We start from the raw sequence: 24116 nt of genomic DNA on the forward strand, positions 1-24116 counted from the left end.
CCCACTTACTCTCCCCCTAATGAGTCAGCCCGCTGCCTCCTTCCAGTCTCTCCTTTCATGATGATTTTGCCAGTTTCTAACCCTCTATACCCTCCTATCTCCCTTCCAGACAGGAGATGCTGACACAGTCTCAAGTGTCCACCTGATACAAGTAGCTCACTCTTCATCAGCATCTCTCTCCAACCCATTGTCCAGTCCCTTCCATGTCTGATGAGTTGTCTTCAGGAATGGTTCCTGTCCTGGGCCAACAGAAGGTTTGGGGACCATGACTGCCGGGATTCTTCTAGTCTCAGTCAGACCATTAAGTATGGAGTTTTTATGAGTATTTGGGGTCTTCATCTCACTGTTCTCCTGCTCCCTCAGGGGCTCTCTGTTGTGCTCCCTGTCAGGGCAGTCATTGGTTGTGGCCGGGCACCATCTAGTTCTTCTGGTCTCAGGATGATGTAAGTCTCTGGTTCATGTGGCCCCTTCTGTCTCTTGGGCTCATAGTTATTGTGTGACCTTGGGGTTCTTCATTCTCCTTTGATCTAGGTGGGTTGAGACCGATTGATGCATCTCAGATGGCCGCTTGTTAGCATTTAAGACCCTAGACGCCACACTTCGAAGTGGGATGCAGAATGTTTTCATAATAGAATTATTTTGCCAATTGACTTAGAAGTCCCCTTAAGCCATAGTCCCCAAACCCCCACCCTTGCTCCGCTGACCTTCGAAGCATTCAGATTATCCCGGAAACTTCTTTGCTTTTGGTCCGGTCCAGTTGAGCTGACCTTCCCTGTATTGAGTATTGCGCTTCCCTTCACCTAAAGCAGTTCTTATCTACTAACTAATCAGTAAATAACCCTCTCCCACCCCCCCACCTCCCCCTTTGTAACCACAAAAGTATGTGTTCTTCTCAGTTTATACTATTTCTCAAGATCTTATAATAGTGGTCTTATACAATATTTGTCCTTTTGCCTCTGACTAATTTCGCTCAGCGTAATGGCTCCCAGGTTCCTCCATGTTATGAAATGTTTCACAGATTCGTCACTGTTCTTCATCATTACGTAGTATTGTGTTGTGTGCATATATCATAATTTATTTACCCATTCATCCATTGATGGACACCTTGGTTGCTTCCAGCTTTTTGCTATTGGAAACAGAGCTGCAATAAACATGGGTGTGCATATATCTGTTTGTGTGAAGGCTCTTAATTCTCTAGGGTATATTCCAGGGAGTGGGATTTCTAGGTTGTATGGTAGTTCTATTTCTAACTTTTTAAGAAAATGCCAGATAGATTTCCAAACTGGTAGTACCATTTTACATTCCCACCAGTAGTGTACAAGAGTTCCAATCTCTCTGCAGCCCCTCCAACATTTATTATTTTGTGCTTTTTGGATTAATTCCAGCCTTGTTGGAGTCAGATGGAATCTCATCATAGTTTTAATCTGCATTTCTCTAATGGCTAATGATCCAGAGCATTTTCTCATGTATCTGCTAGCCACCTGAATATCTTCTTTAGTGAAGTCGGTGTTCATATCCTTTGCCCACTTTTTCATTGTATTGTTTGTCTTTTTGTGGTTGAGTTTTAACAGAATCATAGAAATTTTAGAGATGAGGCGCTGGTCAGAGATGTCATAGCTGAAAATTTTTTCCCAATCTGTAGCTGGTCTTTTTACTCTTTTGGTGAAGTCTTTAGATGAGCATACGTGTTTGATTTTTATGACCTCCCAGTTATCTGGTTTCTTTTCATCATTTCAGTAATGTTTTGTATTCTGTTTATGCCTTGTATTAGGGCTCCTAAGGTTGTCTCTATTTTTTGTTCCATGATCTTTATCGTTTTAGTCTTTATGTTTAGGTCTTTGATCCACTTGGAGTTAGTTTTTGTGCATGGTGTGAGGTATGGGTCCTGTTTCATTTTTTTGCAAATGGATATCCAGTTATGCCAGCACCATTTGTTAAAAAGGCTATCTTTTCCCCAATTAACTAACACTGGGCCTTTGTCAAATATCAGCTGCTCATATGTGGATGGATTTATATCTGGGTTCTCAATTCTGTTCCATTGGTCTATGTGCCTGTTGTACCAGTACCAGGCTGTTCTGACTACTGTGGCTGTATAATAGGTTCTGAAATCAGGTAGAGTGAGGCCTCCCACTTTCTTCTTCTTTTTCAGTAATGCATTACTTATCCGGGGCTTCTTTCCCTTCTATATGAAGTTGGTGATTTGTTTCTCCATCACATTAAAAAATGTCATTGGAATTTGGATCGGAAGTGCCTTGTATGTATAGATGGCTTTTGGTAGAATAGGCCTTTTTACTATGTGAATTCTTCCTATCCATGAGCAAGGTATGTTTTTCCATTTATGTAGGTCCTTTTTAGTTTCTTGCACTAGTACTTTGTAGTTTTCTTTGTATAGGTCTTTTACATCTTTAGTAAGATTTCTGCCTAAGTATTTTATCTTCTTGGGGGCTACTGTGAATGGTATTGATTTGGTTATTTCCTCTTCAATGTTCTTTTTGTTGATGTAGAGGAATCCAAGTGATTTTCGTATGTTTATCTTATAACCCGAGACTCTGCCGAACTCTTCTATTAGTTTCAGTAGTTTTCTGGAGGATTCCTTAGGGTTTTCTGTGTACAAGATCATGTCATCTGCAAATAGAGATAATTTTAATTCCTCCTTACCAATCTGGATGCCCTTTATTTCTTTGTCTAGCCTAATTGCTCTGGCTAGGACCTCTAGAAAAATGTTGAATAAGTACGTTGATAAAGGGCATCCTTGTCTGGTTCCCGTTCTCAAGGGAAATGCTTTCAGGCTCTCGCCATTTAGAGTGATGTTGGCTGTTGGCTTTGTAAAGATGCCCTTTATTATGTTGAGGAATTTTCCTTCAATTCCTATTTTGCTGAGAGTTTTTATCATGAATGGGCGTTGGACTTTGTCAAATGCCTTTTCTGCATCAATGGATAAATTCATGTGGTTTTTGTCCTTTGTTTTATTTATATGGTGGATTACATTCATGGTTTTTCTAATATTAAACCATCCTTGTATACCTGGTATAAATCCCACTCGGTCATGGTGGGTTATTTTTTTGATATGTTGTTGAATTCTATTGGCTATAATTTTGTGGAGGATTTTTGCATCGATGTTCATGAGAGATATAGGTGTGTAATTTTCTTTTTTTGTGGTATCTTTTCCTGGTTTTGGTATCAGGAATATGGTGGCTTCATAGAATGAGTCAGGTAGTATTCCATCATTTTTTACGCTTTGAAATACCTTTAGTAGTAGTGGTGTTAATTCTTCTCTGAAAGTTTGGTAGAACTCTGCAGTGAAGCTGTCCGGGCCAGGGTTTTTTTTTTTGTTGGGAGTTTTTTGATTACCTCTTCAATCTCTTTTTTTGTTATGGGTCTATTTAGTTGTTCTACTTCTGATTGTGTTAGTTTAGGTAGGTAGTGTTTTTCTAGGAATTCATCCATTTCTTCTAGGTTTGCAAATGGTTACAGTACAACTTTTCATAGTAATCTGGTATGATTCTTTTACTTTCACTTGGGTCTGTTGTGATGTGGCCCATCACGTTTCTTATTCGGGTAATTTGTTTCCTTTCCTGTATTTCTTTAGTCAGTCTGGCCAATGGTTTATCAATTTTGTTAATTTTTTCAAAGAACCAGCTTCTGGCCTTGTTAATTCTTTCAATTGTTTCTCTCTTCTCTAATTCATTTAGTTCAGCCCTAATTTTTATTATTTGTTTTTTTCTGGTGCCCAATGGATTCTTTTGTTGTTCGCTTTCTGTTTGTTCAAGTTGTAAGGACAGTTCTCTGATTTTTGCTCTTTCTTCTTTATGTATATGTACATTTATCTATATAAATTGACCTCTGGGCACTTCTTTTCCTGTGTCCCAGAGGTTTTGATAGGAGGCGTTTTCATTCTCATTGCATTCTTTGAATTTCTTTATTCCCTCCTTAATTTCTTCTATAACTGAGACTTTTTTCAGCAGGGTATTGTTCAGCTTCCAAGTATTTAATTTCTTTTCCCTGATTTTTCTGTTATTAATTTCTATTTTTAAGGCCTTGTGGTCTGAGATGATGCTTTGTAATATTTTATGTTTTAGACTCTGCAAAGGTTTGTTTTATGACCTAATATGTGATCTATTCTAGAGAATGTTCCATGTGCACTAGAAAAAAAAAGTATACTTTGTAGCTGTTGGGTGGAGTGTACTGTATAAGTCTATGAGGTCAAGTTGTTTGATTGTAGTAATTAGGTCTTCTGTGTCTCTATTGAACTTCTTACTGGAAGTCCTATCCTTCTCCAAAAGTGGTGTGTTGAAGTCTCCTAGTATAATTGTGGAGGTGTCTATCTCTCTTTTCAAGTTTTTTTTTATGTATATTGCAGTCCTGTCATTGGGCACATAAATATTTAATATGGTTATATCTTCCTGGTCAATTTTCCCTTTAAACATTATGTAGTATCCTTCTGTATCCTTTGTGGTGGATTTAATTTTAATGTCTGTTTTGTGAGAAATTAATATTGCCACTCCTGCTCTTTTTTGATTGTTGTTTGCTTGATATATTTTTTTGCATCCTTTGAGTTTTAGTTTGTTTGTGTCTCTAAGTCTAAGGTGTGTCTCTTGTAGGCAGCATATAGATGGATCGTGTTTCTTTATCCAGTCTGAGTCTCTCTGTCTCTTTATTGGTGCATTTAGTCCATTTACATTCAGCATAATTATAGATAAGTATGAGTTTAGTGTTGTCTTTTTGATGCCTTTTTATGTGTGTTGATGACAATTTCATTTTTCCACTTGGTTTTTTTGTGCTGAGACGTTTTTCTTTGTAAATTGTGTTTTCCTCATTTTCATAGTAGTTGAATTTATGTTTGCTGAGTCGTTATGTTTTTCGTGGTTTTTGTTTTGAATTATGGAATTGTTAGACCTCTTTGTGGTTACCTTAATATTTACCCCTATTTTTCTGAGTAAAAACCTAACTTGTATCGTCCTATATCGCCTTGTTTTCTTCTCCATATGGAAGATCTAAGCTTCCTGTATTTAGTCCCTCTTTTTGATTACTGTGATGTTTTACATTGTAAGTTCAATGATTCACTGTTTGAGCATTTTTTTCTTTTTAAAATTATTTAGTTTGTTTTTGTGATTTCCCTATTTGAGTTGATATCAGGCTATGTTCTGTTCTGTGACCTTGTGTTGTGCTGGTATCTGGTATTATTTATTTTCTGACCAAACAATTCCCTTTAGTAATCCTTGTAGCTTTGGTTTCATTTTTGCAAATTCTCTAAGCTTGTGTTTATCTGTAAATGTTTTAATTTCACCTTCATATATTTGAGAGAGGTTTGCTGGATATACGATCCTTGGCTGGCAGTTTTTCTCCTTCAATGCTCTATATATGTCATCCCATTGTCTTCTTGACTGCGTGGTTTCTGCTGAGTAGTCTGAACTTATTGATTCTCCTTTGAGGGTGGCTTTTATTTTATTCTTGGCTCTTAAAATTTTCTCTTTATGTATAGTTTTGGCAATTTTGGTGATAATATACCTTGGTGATTTTCTTTTTGGATCAATCTTATATGGGGTTCAATGAGCATCTTGGATAGATATCCTTTCGTCTTTCATGATGTCAGGGAAGTTTTGTCCCAATAGATCTTCATCTATTCTCTCTGTGTTTTCTGTTATCACTCCTGTTCTGGAACTCCAATCGCACGCAAGTTATTTTTCTTGATAGATTCCCACATGACTCTTAGGGTTTCTTCATTTTTTTTTAAACTCTTTTACCTAATTTTTCTTTAACTATATTGGTGTCAATTGCCTTATCCTCCACCTCCCCCACTCTGCATTCCAATTGCTCGATTCTGCTCCTCTGACTTCCTATTGAGTTATCTAATTCTGTAATTTTACTGTTTTCTTTTGGATTTCTGAATACTGTCTCTCTATAGATTCTGGCAGCTTATTAATTTTTCCACTATGTTCTTGAATAATCTTTTTGATTTTTTCAACTGCTTTATCAGTGTGTTCCTTGACTTTTTCTGTAATTTGCCTTATTTCATTTCTGAGGTCATCCCTGATGTCTTGAAGCATTCTGTAAATTAGTTTTTTTATATTCTGCATCGGACAATTCCAGGATTGTATCTTCATTTGGGAAAGATTTTGATTCTTTAATTTGGGGAGTTGTAGAAGCAATCATGGTCTGCTTCTTTATGTGGTTTAATATTAACTGCTGTCTCTGAGCCACCTATAAGATATTATAATGCTTTATTTTGTATTTGCTCACTGAGTCTTCTCTTGTCTTGTTTTCTTTCAATATACACAGATGGGCTTCTAGATTGTGCTATCTTGATTGTTGTAGCCTTTGAATCACTTATGTCCTATTACCAGGTGGTTTGGGCTGTTACCAGATATATAAGCCTAAGAGTCTATTCACTATTCTTGAGTAGAATCAGCTTAAGTGTTCTGATTTTGGGTCACCAAGTGTGTGGTGTAGACTGTCACCTATTAACTTAGAGGAGTAATGGTAATAGTTGTGTGCACTAGATTCTAGTAGCAGCAGAAGCTCACACTCCAGGAATGGGCAGGATGCTGACAGCCTTCCCCCACATGCCAGTGAGGTAGGTGTGTCTCTCTTCCTAAAGTGCTTTTGTTGGCACTCTGCAGCTGTACCTTAGGCACCCAATGGATGTACCTCTAAAGACTGGTAGGTATCAGTATCCTCAGACCCCTTTGGCAGGTGGCTAGATGGTTTGGGTGGAGCTTCAGCCCTCAGTTCCTGGTTGTGGATCAGTGAGGGGTCTGTTTAATAGGTAGAGATATCAGACCTGGAAAACTTGTCTTTCCAGTGATCTGCTAAAACAATTACAGTCAGATCTCTATCAGAATTTCCTTTGCATTATAATAGCCACCTTGTTCCCTGTGGGGATGAAAGCCAAAGACTGTGGATCTTGTATTCTTAGCTGGAGCTGGTTCTGTATTTTTAGTCCAATTTAGGGAAGTCAGGGAAGTATTTTTTGTCCCTGGGTTTTTAATAGCTGCTTCTCTCAGGTCAGGAGAACGGGTTAGGAAAAGGAAAAAAAAAAAAAAAAAGAGAGAGAGAGAGAAACTGTGGAGCACTTCACTACTGGCCCAGGAAATTCCAATGTTAATGAAGCCACCTGGGGCAGGGAAGGTAGGGATCAGATAGATAGGAGAGAGTAGCACCCAGCAATATAGACAAAGTTACTTATCTTGCTTGGTGATGACTGTTTTATCTGAGATTCCCGCGGGGCGTGTAGCCTGTGTATGTGTGCTGGGTGGGTCAAGATTGCCCCTGAGTGTCAGGCCCTGTCCTGTGCTTGTGCTGTCTCAGAAGCTGTGGCAGCTCCTCCACTCCCAGTCCAAAGCCCAGTGCTGAGGTTCCACGGCTGGAACGCCACACTCCATGCTCCAAAACCAGTCACTGCCTCCCGGTGACTTCTCCTCCAGTCAGCTGCATCATTGTGCTGCCTGCATGCACTGGCTGGGCTTCTCCCAAGGTCACTTCAGGGGACGAGGGCTGCATGTGTATATGCACCAAGGTTAGGGTGAATATGCTGCTGCCTGTCACGTGCACAGTGCTCAGCACACAGTGTAGATAGGCAGCAAAGACGGGAGAGGATATGATGTGTGGAGCTAAGTGTGTGACAGAAAGAAGAGAGAGAGACAGAGCAAAAATAAAGTAAATAAAATGGAGTCGTGGAAAGATTTGGTGCATGGAGTAGGGCATACCTGGGGGGACCATGTGCCAGTGGCCCTCTAGCTGAGTGGTGTAGCTTGGACTGTCCTGAAGGGGCACGGGTGGTGTACAGTGTAGGTCAGCAGGAGAAAGGAAAGGGAAAAAGAGGAAGCGAGAGATGAAACAAACAAAAAAAATAAAACCAATAATACAAATACAACAACAAATAGAAATATGTTGCTGAGGCAGTTGGCCATTAGAGGTGCCTTGGAAGTTGGTGGCAGTTCACTGATGTCTCTCTTACTGGGTGTAGTGACATGGCCCTTCAGGAAGAGGTGGGGGTAGCATAAGGCCTAGGTGAGAGAGAGAAGGAAAAAGGAAGAGAACAATAAAGAAAAATAAAATATGGTGCTGAGGGAGCTTACCTGTGGGGGAGGTGTAGACCCTTGGAGGCTGTGTGCCAGAGGTTTTCTAGCTGAGAGGTTCAGCATAGCCTCTCAAAAAAGGGGGGGGTAGTGTTCAGGGCTAGGTGGATGGGAGAAGGAAAGGAAGGGAGGAAGAGAATGAGAGAAAAGAAAGAAACAAACAAAAATATGGCAGTAAAGGAGCTTGCTGTTGGGGGCAGAATGGGCCTGGGGAGTTAGTGTGCCAGTGGCTCTCTAGCCAAGCAGTGCAACATTGCCTGTTAAGAAGGGACAGGGGCAGTGTACAGGGTTAAGTGGGCAGGAGAAAGGAAAGGAAGAAAGAGAAAAGGAGAAGAAACTGAAAAAAAAAAGTACGTTACAGACTTGGCTGGTGAATCTGGCATAGAACTGGAGAGGCCTGGCCGGTGGCTCTCTGTCTGAACAGCGTTGCACAGCCCTTCAAGAAGTGGTGGGGACTGCACACAGGGCCAGCTGGCCAGAAGAAGGGAAAGGAAGGAAGAGTGAGAGAAAAAACAAAGAAAGGTAAAACAAACAAAAAAAAAACAACAACAAAAAATGGTGCTGAAGGTGCTGACCTGTGAGGGCGGGGTAGACTTGGGTGGAAGTGAGCTGGTGTTTCTCTGGTCGAGTGACAGTGGCCTGTAGAAAAGCTGTAGAGGCCAACTAGAAGGAAGAAGTGTGGAGGTGGATGATCATATCCCTGGTTACTGGGTGCTCTGTCTTCTGGTAGGAGTTCTATGAAGTTGCCTTTCCGTATTCCCTGTCTGTGTTCCTTGCTGGCTATAGTCCAAGGTGACAAGTCAGTACCATGTTAGCTGGTAGGGGACCTCCACTCCATAACTGTCCTAATTCTCCCTTCTCTGTCTGCTTCTTATTGCATCTGGTGCTTGATCAAGTTCTTTATCTTGTCTTCAATGCTTAGGACTTCAGGATTGATGTTTGTATCTGTTTTACTTAGTTTTTCAGGTTTTTGCTGCAAAGGGATGGCATGGTGCTTCTGTCTAGAGTGTCATGTTCCCCAGACTTTATTGTTTTGTGAAATATTTTTTACTTTTATATGTGACCTAGTATTCTAACAACCAAATTAAAATTCTAGTACTCTTTTCTGATAATGTCTGCAGTAAGTATAGCGACCTCAGGAATCCTGCAAGAAAGAGGAGCAAATGACAGGACAGAATTCAGTGATTCCTGTATACCTGGCCACAACATCATTATAATGCCAAAACTTCACACTGCAACTATGAAACATGTATTTCGCATTATAATGTTATTGCTGAAGTAATTATCAGTTAAAAAGACATCATATTAACATCTATCACCAAAATTTCTGTTTTCAAACTAAAATTTGAGATAAATAGTTGTTATCATGATAGTTTACCTTTCTGCAGTCAATTTCTATAATCAGAGACTTTATAGAGTTGAAGAGACTAGGGAAGTAGTTGCTCACCATTAAGACACTTTATCTACCTTTTGTGGAATCTGGGCAAGGGCTGATGCAATCATGTGGGCCCTTTCTTCTGTAATGTTCCTGACCATTGACCCAAGAGTAAACACCACAACACCATATTCTCCAGAGCTCTGGACAAATTCTTGTATTTCCTATGAAGAAAGAAATTGCTTCATCATGAAACAGCAAAAAAACATTGAACAATATGTTTCAATTTGTTGACAAACAACTTAAGAGAAAAAATCAAACAATGACAAACAAAACCAAAGCTGTTGCTGCAGAGTCGATTCCTACTCACGACAACCCTATGTGTTACAGGGTAGAACTGAGTGCCATGGGATTTTTTGGCTGTAATCTTTATGGAAGCAGATCTCTGGACCTCTCTTCCGAGTGCCATTGGTAGGGTGGAACTGCCAGCCTTTTGTTTTGTAGGTTTGCGCCACAGAGGGATCTTCAAGTATTGATAGAAATTATCATAATAGTGGCTGCTTTTTAACATAATTAATCAATCAGTTCCTTTGGAAGGAGATGTGTGATATGCAATCTATGGCCTCTATGATGTATATTTGTGTAAATTTGTTTATGTATGTGCCTTGTGGAAGCTAGAAATGAAATTAAGCTACTACACAGTAGTGAGAGGAATCCTGACTCTTCATTTATAGTTGTTAACTACTATTATACATTCTTGAAAGGAGGGATCACAGCAGGGTCTTAACTCAGTTTTAATTCCATACAGTTATATTTCTACTGGAGTCTCAGCACAGTGCAAATGATTACTGTGCTCAGCTGCTAACCAAAAGGCTAAAAGCTCAAGTCCACCTAGAGATGCGCCAAAAGAAAGGCACAGTGATCTTATTCTGAAAAAATCAGCCAAGGAAAACCCTATGGAGCACAGATCTACTCTGATACACATGGGATCACCATGATTTGGAATCAACATAATGACACCTCTTTGATCATAGTTCTAATACATCACATGTTTTTATTCCAGAACGTTTTCTGAAGAATTCTTTCAGTTGGGAGTCATTAGCATTTTACTTCCTAACTATGAACACTAAGAAAAGTTAGTTATGGTGGTGATGATTGTATTTCCATATTTCTCTAAGTTACGTAACCCTACTATGTCACATCTTAAACTTTCTCTTAGTTTCCCAAATATTCCCCTAATATACCCCTTATTGTCCAGAGGTTAAGAATCTCTAATATTAAAAAAAAAGCTTTGAGTTTGGAATTTCTATGAAATAGTCATAAGACTTCCATTTAAAAACCATGAATATACGTTTGTAGTTACATATTGGAATGTCCATATTGTTTCTTCAATTTAAATAAAATTTACTATAAATATTTTAACTATTGTGGTACTCTTCATTGTCCTTTACGTCCTCTGTTTCTTCCTCCTCCTAACACTGTCATTTTCCTTTAACGTGAATAGGAAAATTTTTCCCCAATAAGATTCGATTGGATAAAATTATCATTAATCATACCACAACTTTTGAACTCTACAAAAGATATTCCATATAGCCTAAACAATTTGCACTCGAGATAAGTTTTGACTTTTAGTCCTTGAATAGGATCTCAGTTTTATGTTGCTGCCAATAAGAAGGTAGACAAAATGGATCTCTTAATAGACTGCTTACTAGTGCAAAAATGATTGCTTTTTACTTATGTCTTAAAGTTGTAATATTAATTTAAAATATATTAGTTTCTTCCTTTCCTTCATAAGGTATATTATTCTATATGCTGACAGAATGATTTTGTAATTTTGAACAAAGAGAATTTTCAGAAAAAATTGGTAGAATTAGTTGATTTTTATTATGTATACAGAATTTATTGTCCTTATTAGATGCACGGGATACATTTTCTTTGTTCATTTTATCAGGCAGCTATGATGTAGATACCTATATACTCAGTGGAGCTCTGCTGGCACAGTGGTTCAACATTCGACTCCTAATCAAAAGGTCTGCAGTTCAAATCAGTTCCAAGGTCGACCACTCCTTGGAAACCCTGTGGGGCAGTTCTGCCCTGTTCTATAGGGTTGTTATGAGTTGAAATCGACTCAAAGGCAACTTTTTTTTTTTTTAATACAGAAACGGAGTTTTACTATAGGGCTGATATACAGCAGAAAACACTTCCTTTCATAGATACACTAAACAATTCCTTTTATTCTCAAAGATGTAAAACCCTGAGTTTTCAAATGATGAATAGTTTCAATGCTGTAAACCAAGGCACTGAAGAAAAACACTTTGGGTTGGCTGCAAATATTGTTGGGAGCACCCATTTATGCTCACCCATTTATATTGTTTAGGAATGGTCTTCCTCTAAGCTACAATACTGGTGAAAAGCCTAAATCCTTACAACAAAATTTAAGTGTTTCATCCAGGTTCACCTCTTTGCCAAAATGTATATATTCTCTTTTTAAAATTCCGTAGAACTATTTCAATTGAAAATACAAAACCGACAGTAACAGGTTTACCTTAGGCAAGGGATTGGCGGGTTGGCACTGGAGCCCTCCAACAAAATCAAAATGTGGCAAAAGTGGGCGAAGAAACTCAAAATCCCAGTAAGTTCGAATGAGTCATATTTCAGCTTTCCCATTGTCTCACATAATGTAGTGGGTCTTCCTGAAAAGAGAGAAACAAAAGGTAGAGGCAACTTCAGAAAATTGTCACCCAGGTATCAGAAATTTTCAGAAGGGAGCTTGGAATAATGCAGCTAAAGTTGTTTAAAAGTATGAGAGGAGACTTAGATCTCTAATGCCACATCAGTATATTCACCATCATAAACAGTTATTAAACCTAAGGCACTGTAGAATTAAATATGCATTTGGTTTCTCTAAAGTTGTCTTGGAAGAAATACAACCAGAATTAAATATGCATTTGGTTTCTCTAAAGTTGTCTTGGAAGAAATACAACCAGAATGCTCCTTAGAAATAAGGAAAGCGAGACTACCTTTTGAGTACTTTGGACATGTTATCAGGTGGGATCAGTCCCTGGAGAAAGACATCATGCTTGGCAGAGTACAGGGTCAGAAGAAAAGAGGAAGGCCCTCAACAAGATGTACTGACACAGTGGCTGCAACAATGGGCTCAAGCATAACAACAATTATGAGGACGGCCCAGATCCAGGTAGTGTTTTGTTCTGTTGTACACACAGTCGCTATGACTCAGAACTGACTAGATAGCACCCAAAAACAACAACAACAAAGTTGCAAAAATAACACATGCAATAATGCAAACAACTAGAATTCGAGCTCCCCAATCAATCCTACCACAGACATGGAAACACCTTTTCCCGAAGTACTAAGTCTAGTTTCTACAATTTACTAAGTCAGTCCCTTGACGCTCAGTTTTCCAACTAAACTGTGAGGTTTTGTAAGTATGGCTCAGTTCCTTGTATCAACTACTACATCTGGTTCAAGTTCAGAGCTGAATAAAATTTTATTAACAAATAAAACTCTTGGCAATTAACAACTGGAAATTTTTCAATAAAATTATGGAAATAGATGTGATTTTTATTTTTTAATAGAGACACATAGTTTCCAAAGAATACAGATTAATAACTTGTATGTCAACCCTTCAAAAGCTTGATGGGCCTGTAAGAAAGATGAGTTGTAAGCACTTAGTGAAAAATTGTGGAATCGTTAGGGTTCGCTAGAAACAAGTTGTGCAGAATTATATTATCTGGACTATGGCTATTTGGTTAGCAGATTAATAAAATGTTGTAGACAAAAAGTATAAATTTTTTAAATTTGGGATAGAGCCATTTTATCTCTCAACTGAGAAGGAATCCTCAGAAGGTAATATGGAAAAAATATTTCAATTAATGAATAAGAAAACTGAGCTATAGAAGAAGTTATTTTTCCAATGCTACATAGATAGTTTGAGCCCTGGCGGCACAGTGGTTAAGAGCTCTGCTGCCAACCAGAAGGTCAGTGGTTGAAATCCACCAGCAGCTCTTTGGAAATACTATGGAGTAGTCCTAATTTGTCCTATAGCATCTCTATGAGTCAATATAGACTCATCGGCAACAGGTTTTTGTTACATCGACAGTTTTTCTAGAAACCATGTGTCACTCTTCAATCTACATTTCTGTTATCATCCAGACATTCACTGAGGTTTATAATGACTTTTCAAAGATAAAAGTACATTAAAATAGATATGCAATTAATTAAAGAAATTCTAAGTGTCTTAATTTTTGAGTTTCTGACTTTCAGGTGTCTGTTGTCTTTGTGATGGTCTATCGGGTTCCTCCAACTGACTCTGTAATAGAAACCTCTCTAAAATATTTGTGAGATTGATAGATCATTTCATTTTTTACTTACAAAAGTCAAATTCCTCTCTCTTCTTATTTACACAAACTCAAAATCAAAGACACAAGGAAAGTTAAGATTTCATTCTATCAACTAAAAACATGACCTACCTAGTACTTCACTGTAAAACTGATCCCACTTCTTCTTCTCAGATATCTGGAACAAAAAGTCAAAGTAAAGCACATATATCATATTTTTATGCTCTCCAAGAATGTCATTCCATCTTGTAATTCTAACATAACAATAGGTACATAAGAAGGAGGGGTTAAAAGTCCTTCACTGTACTTTTCAAATGTGTAGCCAATAGTGAACATGACACAATACACAAAGGGTATTTTTTTTCTTTAAATAATTTTTATTGTGCTTTAAGTGAAAGTTTACAAAACAAGTCAGTCTGTCACATATAAGCTTATATACACCTTACTACATACTCCCATTTACTCTCCCCCTAATGAGTCAGCCCACTCCCTCTTTCCAGTCTCTCTTTTTGTGACCCTTTTGCCAGTTTCTAACACTCTATAGCCTCCCATCTCCCCTCCAGACAGGAGATGCCAACACAGTCTCAAGTGTCCACCTGACACAAGTAGCTCACTCCTCATCAGCATCTCTTTCCAACCCATTGTCCAGTCCCTTCCATTTCTGATGAGTTGTCTTCAGGAATGGTTCCTGTCCTGGGCCAACAGAAGGTTTGGGGACCATGACTGCTGGGATTCTTCTAGTCTCAGTCACACCATTAAGACTGGTCTTTTTATGAGAATTTGGCGTCTGCATCCCACTGTTCTCCTGCTCCCCCAGGGGTTCTCTGTTGTGTTCCCTGTCAGGGCAGTCATTGGTTGTGGCCGGGCACCATCTAGTTCTTCTGGTCTCAGGATGATGTAAGTTTCTAGTTCATGTGGCCCTTTCTGTCTCTTGGGCTCATAGGTATCGTGCGACCTTGGCATTCTTCATTCTCCTTTGATCCAGGTGGGTTGAGACCGATTGATGCATCTTAGATGACCGCTTGTTAGCATTTAAGACCCCAGACGCCATACCTCAAAGTGGGATGCAGAATGTTTTCATAATAGAATATATTATGCTAATTGACTTAGAAGTCCCCTTAAGCCATAGTCCCCAAACCCCTGCCCTTGCTTTGCTGACCTTCGAAGCATTCAGTTTATCTTGGAAACTTCTTTGCTTTCAGTCCAGTCCAGTTGAGCTGACCTTCCATGTATTGAGTATTGTCCTTCCCTTCACCTAAAGTACTTCTTATCTACTGACTTATCAGTAAATAACTGTCTCCCACCCTCCCTCCATCCCACCCCTCGTAACCACAAAAGTATGTGTTCTTCTCAGTTTATACTATTTCTCAAGATCTTGTAATAGTGGTCTTATACAATATTTGTCCTTTTTCATCTGACTAATTTCATTCAGCATAATGTCTTCCAGGTTCCTCCATGTTATGAAATGTTTCACAGATTCGTCACTGTTCTTCATCACTGCGTGGTATTCCGTTGTGTGAATATACCATAATTTATTCCCCCTTTCATCCATTGATGGACACCTTGGTTACTTCAAGCTTTTTGCTATTGAAAACAGAGCTGCAATAAACATGGGTGTGCACATATCTGTTCATATAAAGGCTCTTATTTCTCCAGGGTATATTCCGAGGAGTGGGATTTCTGAGTTGTATGGTACTTCTATTTCTAAGTTTTTAAGAAAACACCAGATAGATTTCCAAAGTGGTTGTACCATTTTACATTCCCACCAGCCTTGTTGGAGTGAGATGGAATCTCATTGTACTTTTAATTTGCATTTCTCTAATGGCTAATGATCGAGAGCATTTTCTCATGTATCTGTTAGCTGCCTGAATATCTTCTTTAGTGAAGTGTGTGTTCATATCCTTTACCCACTTTTTGATTGGGTTGTTTGTCTTTTTGTGGTTGAGTTTTAACAGAATCGTATAGATTTTAGAGACGAGGTGCTGGTCGGAGATGTCATAGCTGAAAACTTTTTCCCAATGTGTAGCTGGTCTTTTTACTCTTTTGGTGAAGTCTTTAGATGAGCATAGGTGTTTGATTTTTAGGAGCTTCCAGTTTTCTGGTTTCTCTTCGTCTTTTTCAGTAATGTTTTGTATTCTGTTTATGCCTAGTATTAGGGCTCCTAACGTTGTCCCTATTTTTTTTTTTTCCTGTTTTAGTGTTTATGTTTAGGTCTTTGATCCTCTTGGAGTTAGTTTTTGTGCATGGTGGGAGGTATGGGTCCTGTTTCATTTTTTTGCAAATGGATATCCAGTTATGCCAGCACCATTTGTTAAAAAGACTATCTTTTCCCCAATTTACTGACACTGGGCCTTTGTCAAATACAAGCTGCTCATATGTGGATGGATTTATATCTGGGTTCTCAATTCTGTTCCATTGGTCTATGTGCCTGTTGTTGTACCAGTACCAGGCTGTTTTGACTACTGTGGCTGTATAATAGGTTCTGAAATCAGGTATAGTGAGGCCTCCCACTTTCTTCTTCTTTTTCAGTAATACTTTACTTATCCAGGGCTTCTTTCCCTTCCATATGAAGTTGGTGATTTGTTTCTCCATCACATTAAAAAAGTCATTGGAATTTGGATCGGAAGTGCATTGTATGTATAGATGGCTTCTGGTAGAATAGACATTTTTACAATGTTAAGTCTTGCTATCCATGAGCAAGGTGTTTTTCCACTTATGTAGGTCCCTTTTAGTTTCTTGCACTAGTACTTTGTAGTTTTCTTTGAATAGGTCTTTTACATCTTTGGTAAGATTTATTCCTAAGTATTTTATCTTCTTGGGGGTACTGTGAATGGTATTGACTTGGTGATTTCCTCTTTGATGTTCTTTTTGTTGATGTAGAGGAATCCAAGTGATTTTTGTATGTTTATCTTATAACCTGAGACTCTGCCAAACTCTTCTATTAGTTTCAGTAGTTTTCTGGGGGATTCCTTAGGGTTTTCTGTGTATAAGATCATGTCATCTCCAAATAGAGATAATTTTACTTCTTCCTTGCCAATCCGGATGCCCTTTATTTCTTTGTCTAGGACCTCTAGCATAATGTTGAATAAGAGCGGTGATAAAGGGCATCCTTGTCTGGTTCCCATTCTCAAGGGAAATGCTTTCAGGCTCTCTCCATTTAGAATGATGTTCGTGTTGGCTTTGTATAGATGCCCTTTATTACGTTGAGGAATTTTCCTTGAATTCCTATTTTGCTGAGAGTTTTTATTACGAATGGGTGTTGGACTTTGTCAAATGCCTTTTCTTCATCAATTGATTAAATCATGTGGTTTTTGTCTTTTGTTTTATTTACATGGTGGATTACATTAATAGTTTTTCTAGTATTAAACCAACCTTGCATACCTGGTATAAACCCCACTTGGTGGCGGTGGATTATTTTTTGATATGCTGTTGAATTCTATTGGCTAGAATTTTGTTGAGGATTTTTGCATCTATATTCATGAGGAATATAGGTCTGTAATTTTCTTTTTTTTGTGGTGTCTTTACTTAGTTTTGGTATCAGGGATATGGTGGCTTCATAGAATGAGTTAGGTAGTATTCCATCATTTTCTATGCTTTGAAACAGCCTTAGTATTAGTGGTATTAACTCTTCTGTGAAAGTTTTGTAGAACTCTGCAGTGAAGGCGTCCAGGCCAGGGCTTTTTTTTTCTTGGCAGTTTATTGATTAACTGTTCAATCTCTTTTTTTGTTATTGGTCTATTTAGTTGTTCTACTTCTGATTGTGTTAGTTTAGGTAGGTAGTGTATTTCTAAGAATTCATCCATTTCTTGTAGTTTTGCAAATTTGTTAGAGTACAATTTTTTGTAATGATCTGATATGGTTCTTTTAATTTCAGTTGGGTCTGTTGTGATATGGTCCATCTCATTTCTTATTCGGGTTATTTGTTTCCTTTCCTGTATTTCTTTAGTCAGTCTGGCCAATGGTTTGTCAATTTTGTTAATTTTTTTCTAAGAATCACCTTTTGGCTTTGTTAATTCTTTCAAATGTTTTTCTGTTCTCTAATTCGTTTAGTTCAACTCTAATTTTTATTATTTGTTTTCTTCTGTTGCCTGATGGATTCTTTTGTTGCTCGCTTTCTATTTGTTCAAGTTGTAGGGACAGTTCTCTGATTTTGGCTCTTTCTTCTTTATGTATGTGTGCATTTATCAATATAAATTCCCCTCTGAGCACTGCTTTTGCTCTGTCCCAAAGGTTTTGATAGGAAGTGTTTTCATTCTCGTTGCATTCTATGAATTTCTTTATTACCTCCTTAATGTCTTCTATAACTCAGTCTTTTTTGAGCATGGTATTGTTCAGTTTCGAAGTGTTTGATATCTTTTCCCTAATTTTTCTATTATTGATTTCCACTTTTATAGCCTTGTGTTCTGAGAAGATGCTTTGTAATATTTTGATATTTTGGATTCTGCAAAGGTTTGTTTTATGATCTAATATGTGATCTATTCTAGAGAATGTTCCGTGTGCACTAGAAAATAATAGTATTCTTTGCAGCTGTTGGGTGGAGTGTTCTGTATAAGTCTATGAGGTCAAGCTGGTTGATTGTAGCAATTAGGTCTTCCGTGTCTCCATTGAGCTTCTTACTGGAAGTCCTATCCTTCTTCAGAAGTGGTGTGTTGAAGTCTCCTATTATAATTGTGGAGGTGTCTGTCTCACTTTTCAGTTCTGTTAAAGTTTGTTTTATGTATCTTTTAGCCCTGTCATTAGGTGCATAAATATTTAATATGGTTATATCTTCCTGGTCAATTGTCCTTTTAATCATTACTTAGTGTCCTTCCTTATCCTTTGTGGTGGCTTTAACTTTAAAGTCTATTTTGTGAGAAATTAATTTTGCCACTCCTGCTCTTTTTTGATTGTTGTTTGCTTGTTATAATTTTTTCCATCCTTTGAGTTTTAGTTTGCTTCTCTAAGTCTAAGGTGTGTCTCTTGTAGGCAGCATGTAGACGGACCGTGTTTCTTTATCCAGTCTAAGACTCTCCGTCTCTCTATTGGTGCATTTAGTCCATTTACATTCAGCGTAATTATGGATAAGTATGTGTTTCATGCTGTCATTTTGATGTCTTTATGTGTGTGTTGTTGACAATTTCATTTTTCCACTTAGTTTTTTGTGCTGAGGCGTTTTTCTTTGTAAATTATGTGTTCCTCATTTTCATAGTAGTTGAATTTATGTTTCCTGAGTCGTTATGTTTTTCATGGTTTTTATTTTGAGTTACGGAATTTTTAGACCTCTTTGTGGTTACCTTAATATTTACTCCTATTTTTCTAAGTAAAAACATAACATGTATCATCCTATATCACCTTGTTTTCCTCTTCATATGGCAGTTCTATGCCTCCTGTATTCAGTCCCTTCTTTTGATTATCATGATCTTTTACTTAATGACTTCAATGATTCCCTGTTTTGAGCATTTTTTTCTTTATAAAATTAATCTTAATATGCTTTTGTGATTTCCCTGTTTAAGTTGATATCAGGATGTTCTGTTCTGTGGCCTTGTGTTGTGTTGGTATCTGATATTATTGATTTTCTGACCAATTTCCTTTAGTTTTACTTGTAGCTTTTCTTTGGTTTTTGCAAATTCTCTAAGGTTGTGTTTATCTGTAAATATTTGAATTTCATCTTCATATTTGAGAGAGAGTTTTGCTGGATATATGATCCTTGGCTGGCAGTTTTTCTGCTACACTGCTCTATGTATGTCCTCCCATTGCCTTCTTGACTGCATGGTTTCTGTTGAGTAGTCTGAACTTATTCTTACTGATTCTCCATTGTAGGAGAGCTTTCTTTTATTCCTGACTGCTTTTAAAATTTCCTCTTTACCTTTGGTTTTGGTAAGTTTGATGATAATAGGTCTTGCTGATTTTCTTTTTGGATGAATTTTATATGGCGTTTGACGAGCATCTTGGATAGATATCCTTTTGTCTTTCATGATGTCAGGGAAGTTTTCTGCCAACAGATCTTCAACTATTCTGTGTTTTCTGTTATCCCTCCCTGTTTTGGAACTCCAATCACACGCAAGTTATTCCTCTTGATAGATTCCCACATGACTCTTATTAGGGTTTCTTCATTTTTTTTTTTTTAATTCTTTTATCTAATTTTCCTTCAACTATATTGGTGTCAATTCCCTTATCCTCCACCTCCCCCACTTTTCATTCCAATTGCTCGATTCTGCTCCTCTGACTTCGTATTGAGTTGTCTAATTCTGTAATTTTACTGTTAATCTTTTGGATTTCTACATGCTGTCTCTCTATGGATTCTTGCAGCTTATTAACTTTTCCACTATGTTCTTGAATAATCTTTTTGATTTCTTCAACTGCTTTATCAGTGTGTTCCTTGGCTTTTTCTGTAATTTGCCTTATTTCATTTCTGAGGTCATCCCTGATGTCTTGAAGCATTCTGTAAATTAGTTTTTTTATTCTGCATCTGGCAATTCCAGGATTGTATCTTCATTTGGGAAAGATTTTGATTCTTTAATTTGGGGAGTTGTAGAAGCAATCATGGTCTGCTTCTTTATGTAGTTTGATATCGTCTGCTGTCCCCGAGCCATCTATAAGATACTGTAATGATTTATTTTATATTTACTCACTGAGTCTTTTCTTGTTTTGTTTTCTTTCAGTATACGTAGATGGGCTACTAGATTGTGCTGTCTTGATTGTTGTAGCCGTTGAATCACTTATGTCCTATTACCAGGTGGTTTGGGCTGTTACCAGATATATAAACCTAAGAGTGCATTCACAATTCTTGAGGAGAATCTGATTTTGGGTTACGAATTGTGTGGTGTATACTGTCAGCTGTTCACTTAGAGGAGTAGTGGTGATAGTTGTGTACACACTTGGGGCACAGGATGCTGACAGGCTTCCCCCATGTGCCAGTGAGGTAGGTGTGTCTCTATTCCTAAAGCACTTTGGTGGGTGGGCTTTGCAGCTGTACCTTAGGAACCCAATGCGTGTACCTCTACAGATTGGTAGGTGTCACTCTCCTCAGACCCCTATGGCAGGAGGCTAGTTGGTTTGGGTGGAGCTTCAGCCCTCACTTCCCTATTGTGGGTCAGTGAGGGCTGTGTTTAATAGGTAGAGATTTCAGACCTGGGAAACTTGTCTTTCCAGTAATCTGATAAAACAGTTACAATCAGATCCCTATCAGAATGCCTTTGCATTATAATAGCCATCTTGTTCCCTGTAGGGATGAAAGCCCAAGACGGTGGATCTCATATGCTTGGCTGGAGCTGGTTCTGTATTTTTAGACAAATTTTGGGAAGTCAGGGAAGGATTTTCGATCCCTGGTTTTTTTGTAGCTGCTTCTCTCAGGTCAGGAGAATGGGTTAGCAAAAGACCAAAAAAAAAAAAAACAGAACAAAAAATGGCAGAGCACTTCACTCTCTGGCCCAGGAAATTCCAATGTTAAGGAAGCCGCCTGGGAAGAGGAGGGTGGGGATCAGATAGATAGGAGAGAGTAGCACCCAGGAATATAGACAAAGTTACTTATCTTGCTTGGTGATGACTCTTTCATCTGAGATTCTCGAGGGGTGTGTAGCCTGTGTGTGTTGCCCGGGTCGAGATTTTCTCCGAGGGTCAGGCCTGCGTCCTGTGCTTCTGCTGTCTCAGAAGCCGTGGTCAGTTCCTCTGTTCCCAGTCCAAAACCCAGCGCCAAGTTTCCCTGGCTAGAATGCCGCACTCCAGGGTCCAAGACCAGTCACTGCCTCCCAGTGAGTTCTCCTCATGTCAGCCGCGTTGCTGCGCTGCCTGCGTGCACTGGCTGGGCATCCCCCAAGGTCCCTTCAGGAGGCTAGGGCTGTGTCCTGTGTTTGCGCCATCTCAGGAAGCTGTGCTCAGCTCCCCTGCACCTAGTCCAAAGCCCGGCGCCAAGGTTTTATGACTGGGATTCTGGCTCCATGCTCCGAAAACAGTCGCTGCTCCCACGTGGTTGCTCGTTCTCTCATTTGCCGCATAATTGTGCAGCCTGTTTGTGCTGGCTGAGTCGCTGTCACTCAGGTCAACTCTTTAGATCTGTGTTTGATGGTCAGGGTCCATAGATTGTCATGTATGTGATCGGTTCACTTTTTTTCCAAGCCTTTGTTGCAAGAGGGATCCGAGGTAGCTTCTACCTAGTCAGCCATCTTGGCACCGCCTCAAAAAGGGTATTTTAAGTAGCTCTGCCAGCAGCTTACCACAGGGACCAATGGCATCTGCAAGAATGACATCAACCCTTGATTGTTGTGATTTCATCATTAGTTTCTTAATGAAAACTAGATTTTTCAAGAGCTGTTGAATACAATCAGAATATTCCCCAGTGATTTCTTGGACTACTGAAAAATATGCCCAAAATATGTCTTTTGGCAGATCATTTGACGATTTCCTGGTCCATTTCATGAAAAGAAACTCAAAATCATCTTTAGTGAGAGATGTAGGATAAACTTCAAATTTAATAGCAGATGGTGTGTTGGGATCAATAAGAATGGAAGCTGAAGATGTTAGAACAGTCACCTCATGACCCCTCTGAATAAGTTCATCCAATATTGTCTTTATATTGATCCAATGGCTATATTCTGATGGCCACACCAGCACTTTTCCACAAGTTCCACAGTTAAAGCAACAACTCAGTTGTATTAGCAGAAGTGACATCCATTTCATAGACATCCTGTTCAAATGAATTCTTCTTTTCGAATTGCTGTTCCCTTTTGCTATTGCTCATACTTATATTCCAGGAGAAATCAATCAATAGTCAAAATACAAGTCTTACAGGCAAAGTAGACACATCATATAAATAGCCAGAGCATACCAAGATCAAAAAAAGCAAAGGGGGGATGACCTTGTGTTTTATGCGGGTACTTAACATCCTTTTTATCGTAAGTGCTATCACACAGCTAAGAGTCGAGGACCTAACATTTGGGTGTCATCTGTGTTATATAATAGTTTCTAAAATAGTGTTAAGAACTGTGGCAGTTTGAAGCCACATGTGACTGCAGTCTCCTTGACACAAGAACTAAAGAAAAAGTAATTATACAATTGCATTAAGATATTTTTGGATATCATGGTTCAAGACTTTTTGTATCTAGCAAAATCTTTATTGACATATAATTCATATACCAAAAAATTCATCAATTTAATTGTACAATTCAATGGTTGTTAGTATATGCACAGAGTTGTACAAACACCACCACGATTAATTTTAGAACATTTTAGCACGTCCAAAAAGGAATCCTGTGTCCCTTACCCATCTTCTCTCAGTCTTCCCAGCCTCCTTCTCCATCTAGCCCTAGGAAATTGCTAATCTACTTTCTGTTTCTATAGATTTTTCTATTTTGGACATTTCATATAAATGGAATCATATACTTTTTTTTTTTTGTGAGTAGGTTTTAAGATTTTTCTATGTTATATAAATTGTTGTCATTGTTGTTAGGTACCATCGAGTCAGTTCCCACTCATAGCGACCCTATGTGCCACAATCCTGTGCCATGCTCACAATTGTTATGCTTGAGCCCATTGTTGCAGCCACTATGTCAGTCTATCTATTTGAGGGTCTTCCTCTTTTCCACTGACCCTGTACTTTACCAAACATGATGTCCTTCTCCAGGGACTAATCTGTCCTGACAACATGTCCATAGTATGTAAAACACAGTCTCACCATCATTGCTCTAAGGAGCAGTCTGGTTGTACTCTTCCAAGACAGATTTCTTTGTTCTTTTGGCAGTCCATGGTATATTCAATATTCTTCATAATACCACAATTGAAAGGTGCCAATTCTTCTTCGGTCTTCTTTATTCATTTTCCGGCATTCACATGCATATGTTGCGATTGATAATGCCATGGCTTGGGTCAGGTCCACCTTAGTTTTCAAAGTGACATCTTTACTTTTCACTTGGTTGACTATAATCAAGACAGATAATGAAAAGTGTTGTCAAGTATGTGGAGAATCTAAGTAATGGTGGTGAAATAATTTGTGGAGAGATAGTGAAATAATGACCCAATGTGAAGAATGTAATCAAGGTCACTGAAATGTACAAGTAGAAATTGTTGAATGAGTGTGTGTTTTGTTGTGTCTATATTTTCAGCAAAAACAAACCTTTTTAAAAAGAATTAGTATTAGAAAAAAAGAATGTGGAGAAATTGGAACCCTTATACATACCATTCTGGAAAACAGTCTGGCATAAAGTTACCATATGATCCACCAATTCTACCTCTGTGTATTTTCCCAAGAGAAATGAATACATGCATTCACACAAACCTTGGAAATCAATGCTCATAAAAAGCATTATCCATGAATAGCATAATAGTCAAAAA

The 24116-nt window shown here is 38.3% G+C and overlaps 1 protein-coding gene and 1 pseudogene across 1 annotated transcript; both read right to left on the minus strand.

Annotated features, from left to right (window-relative positions):
* Window positions 1-24116, minus strand: part of LOC126077127 (UDP-glucuronosyltransferase 2B31-like) — a 269121-nt pseudogene that overhangs the window by 15132 nt on the left and 229873 nt on the right.
* Window positions 14022-22472, minus strand: LOC126077141 (UDP-glucuronosyltransferase 2B31-like). The gene is made up of 2 exons (XM_049886180.1): window positions 21961-22472; window positions 14022-14175 (listed from the first exon to the last, which is right to left on the minus strand). The coding sequence occupies exons 1-2, from the start codon at window positions 22470-22472 to the stop codon at window positions 14022-14024; spliced, it is 666 nt and encodes a 221-aa protein (XP_049742137.1).

Source organism: Elephas maximus, chromosome 5 (assembly GCF_024166365.1).
Source record: "Elephas maximus indicus isolate mEleMax1 chromosome 5, mEleMax1 primary haplotype, whole genome shotgun sequence".
Taxonomy (NCBI): domain Eukaryota; kingdom Metazoa; phylum Chordata; class Mammalia; order Proboscidea; family Elephantidae; genus Elephas; species Elephas maximus.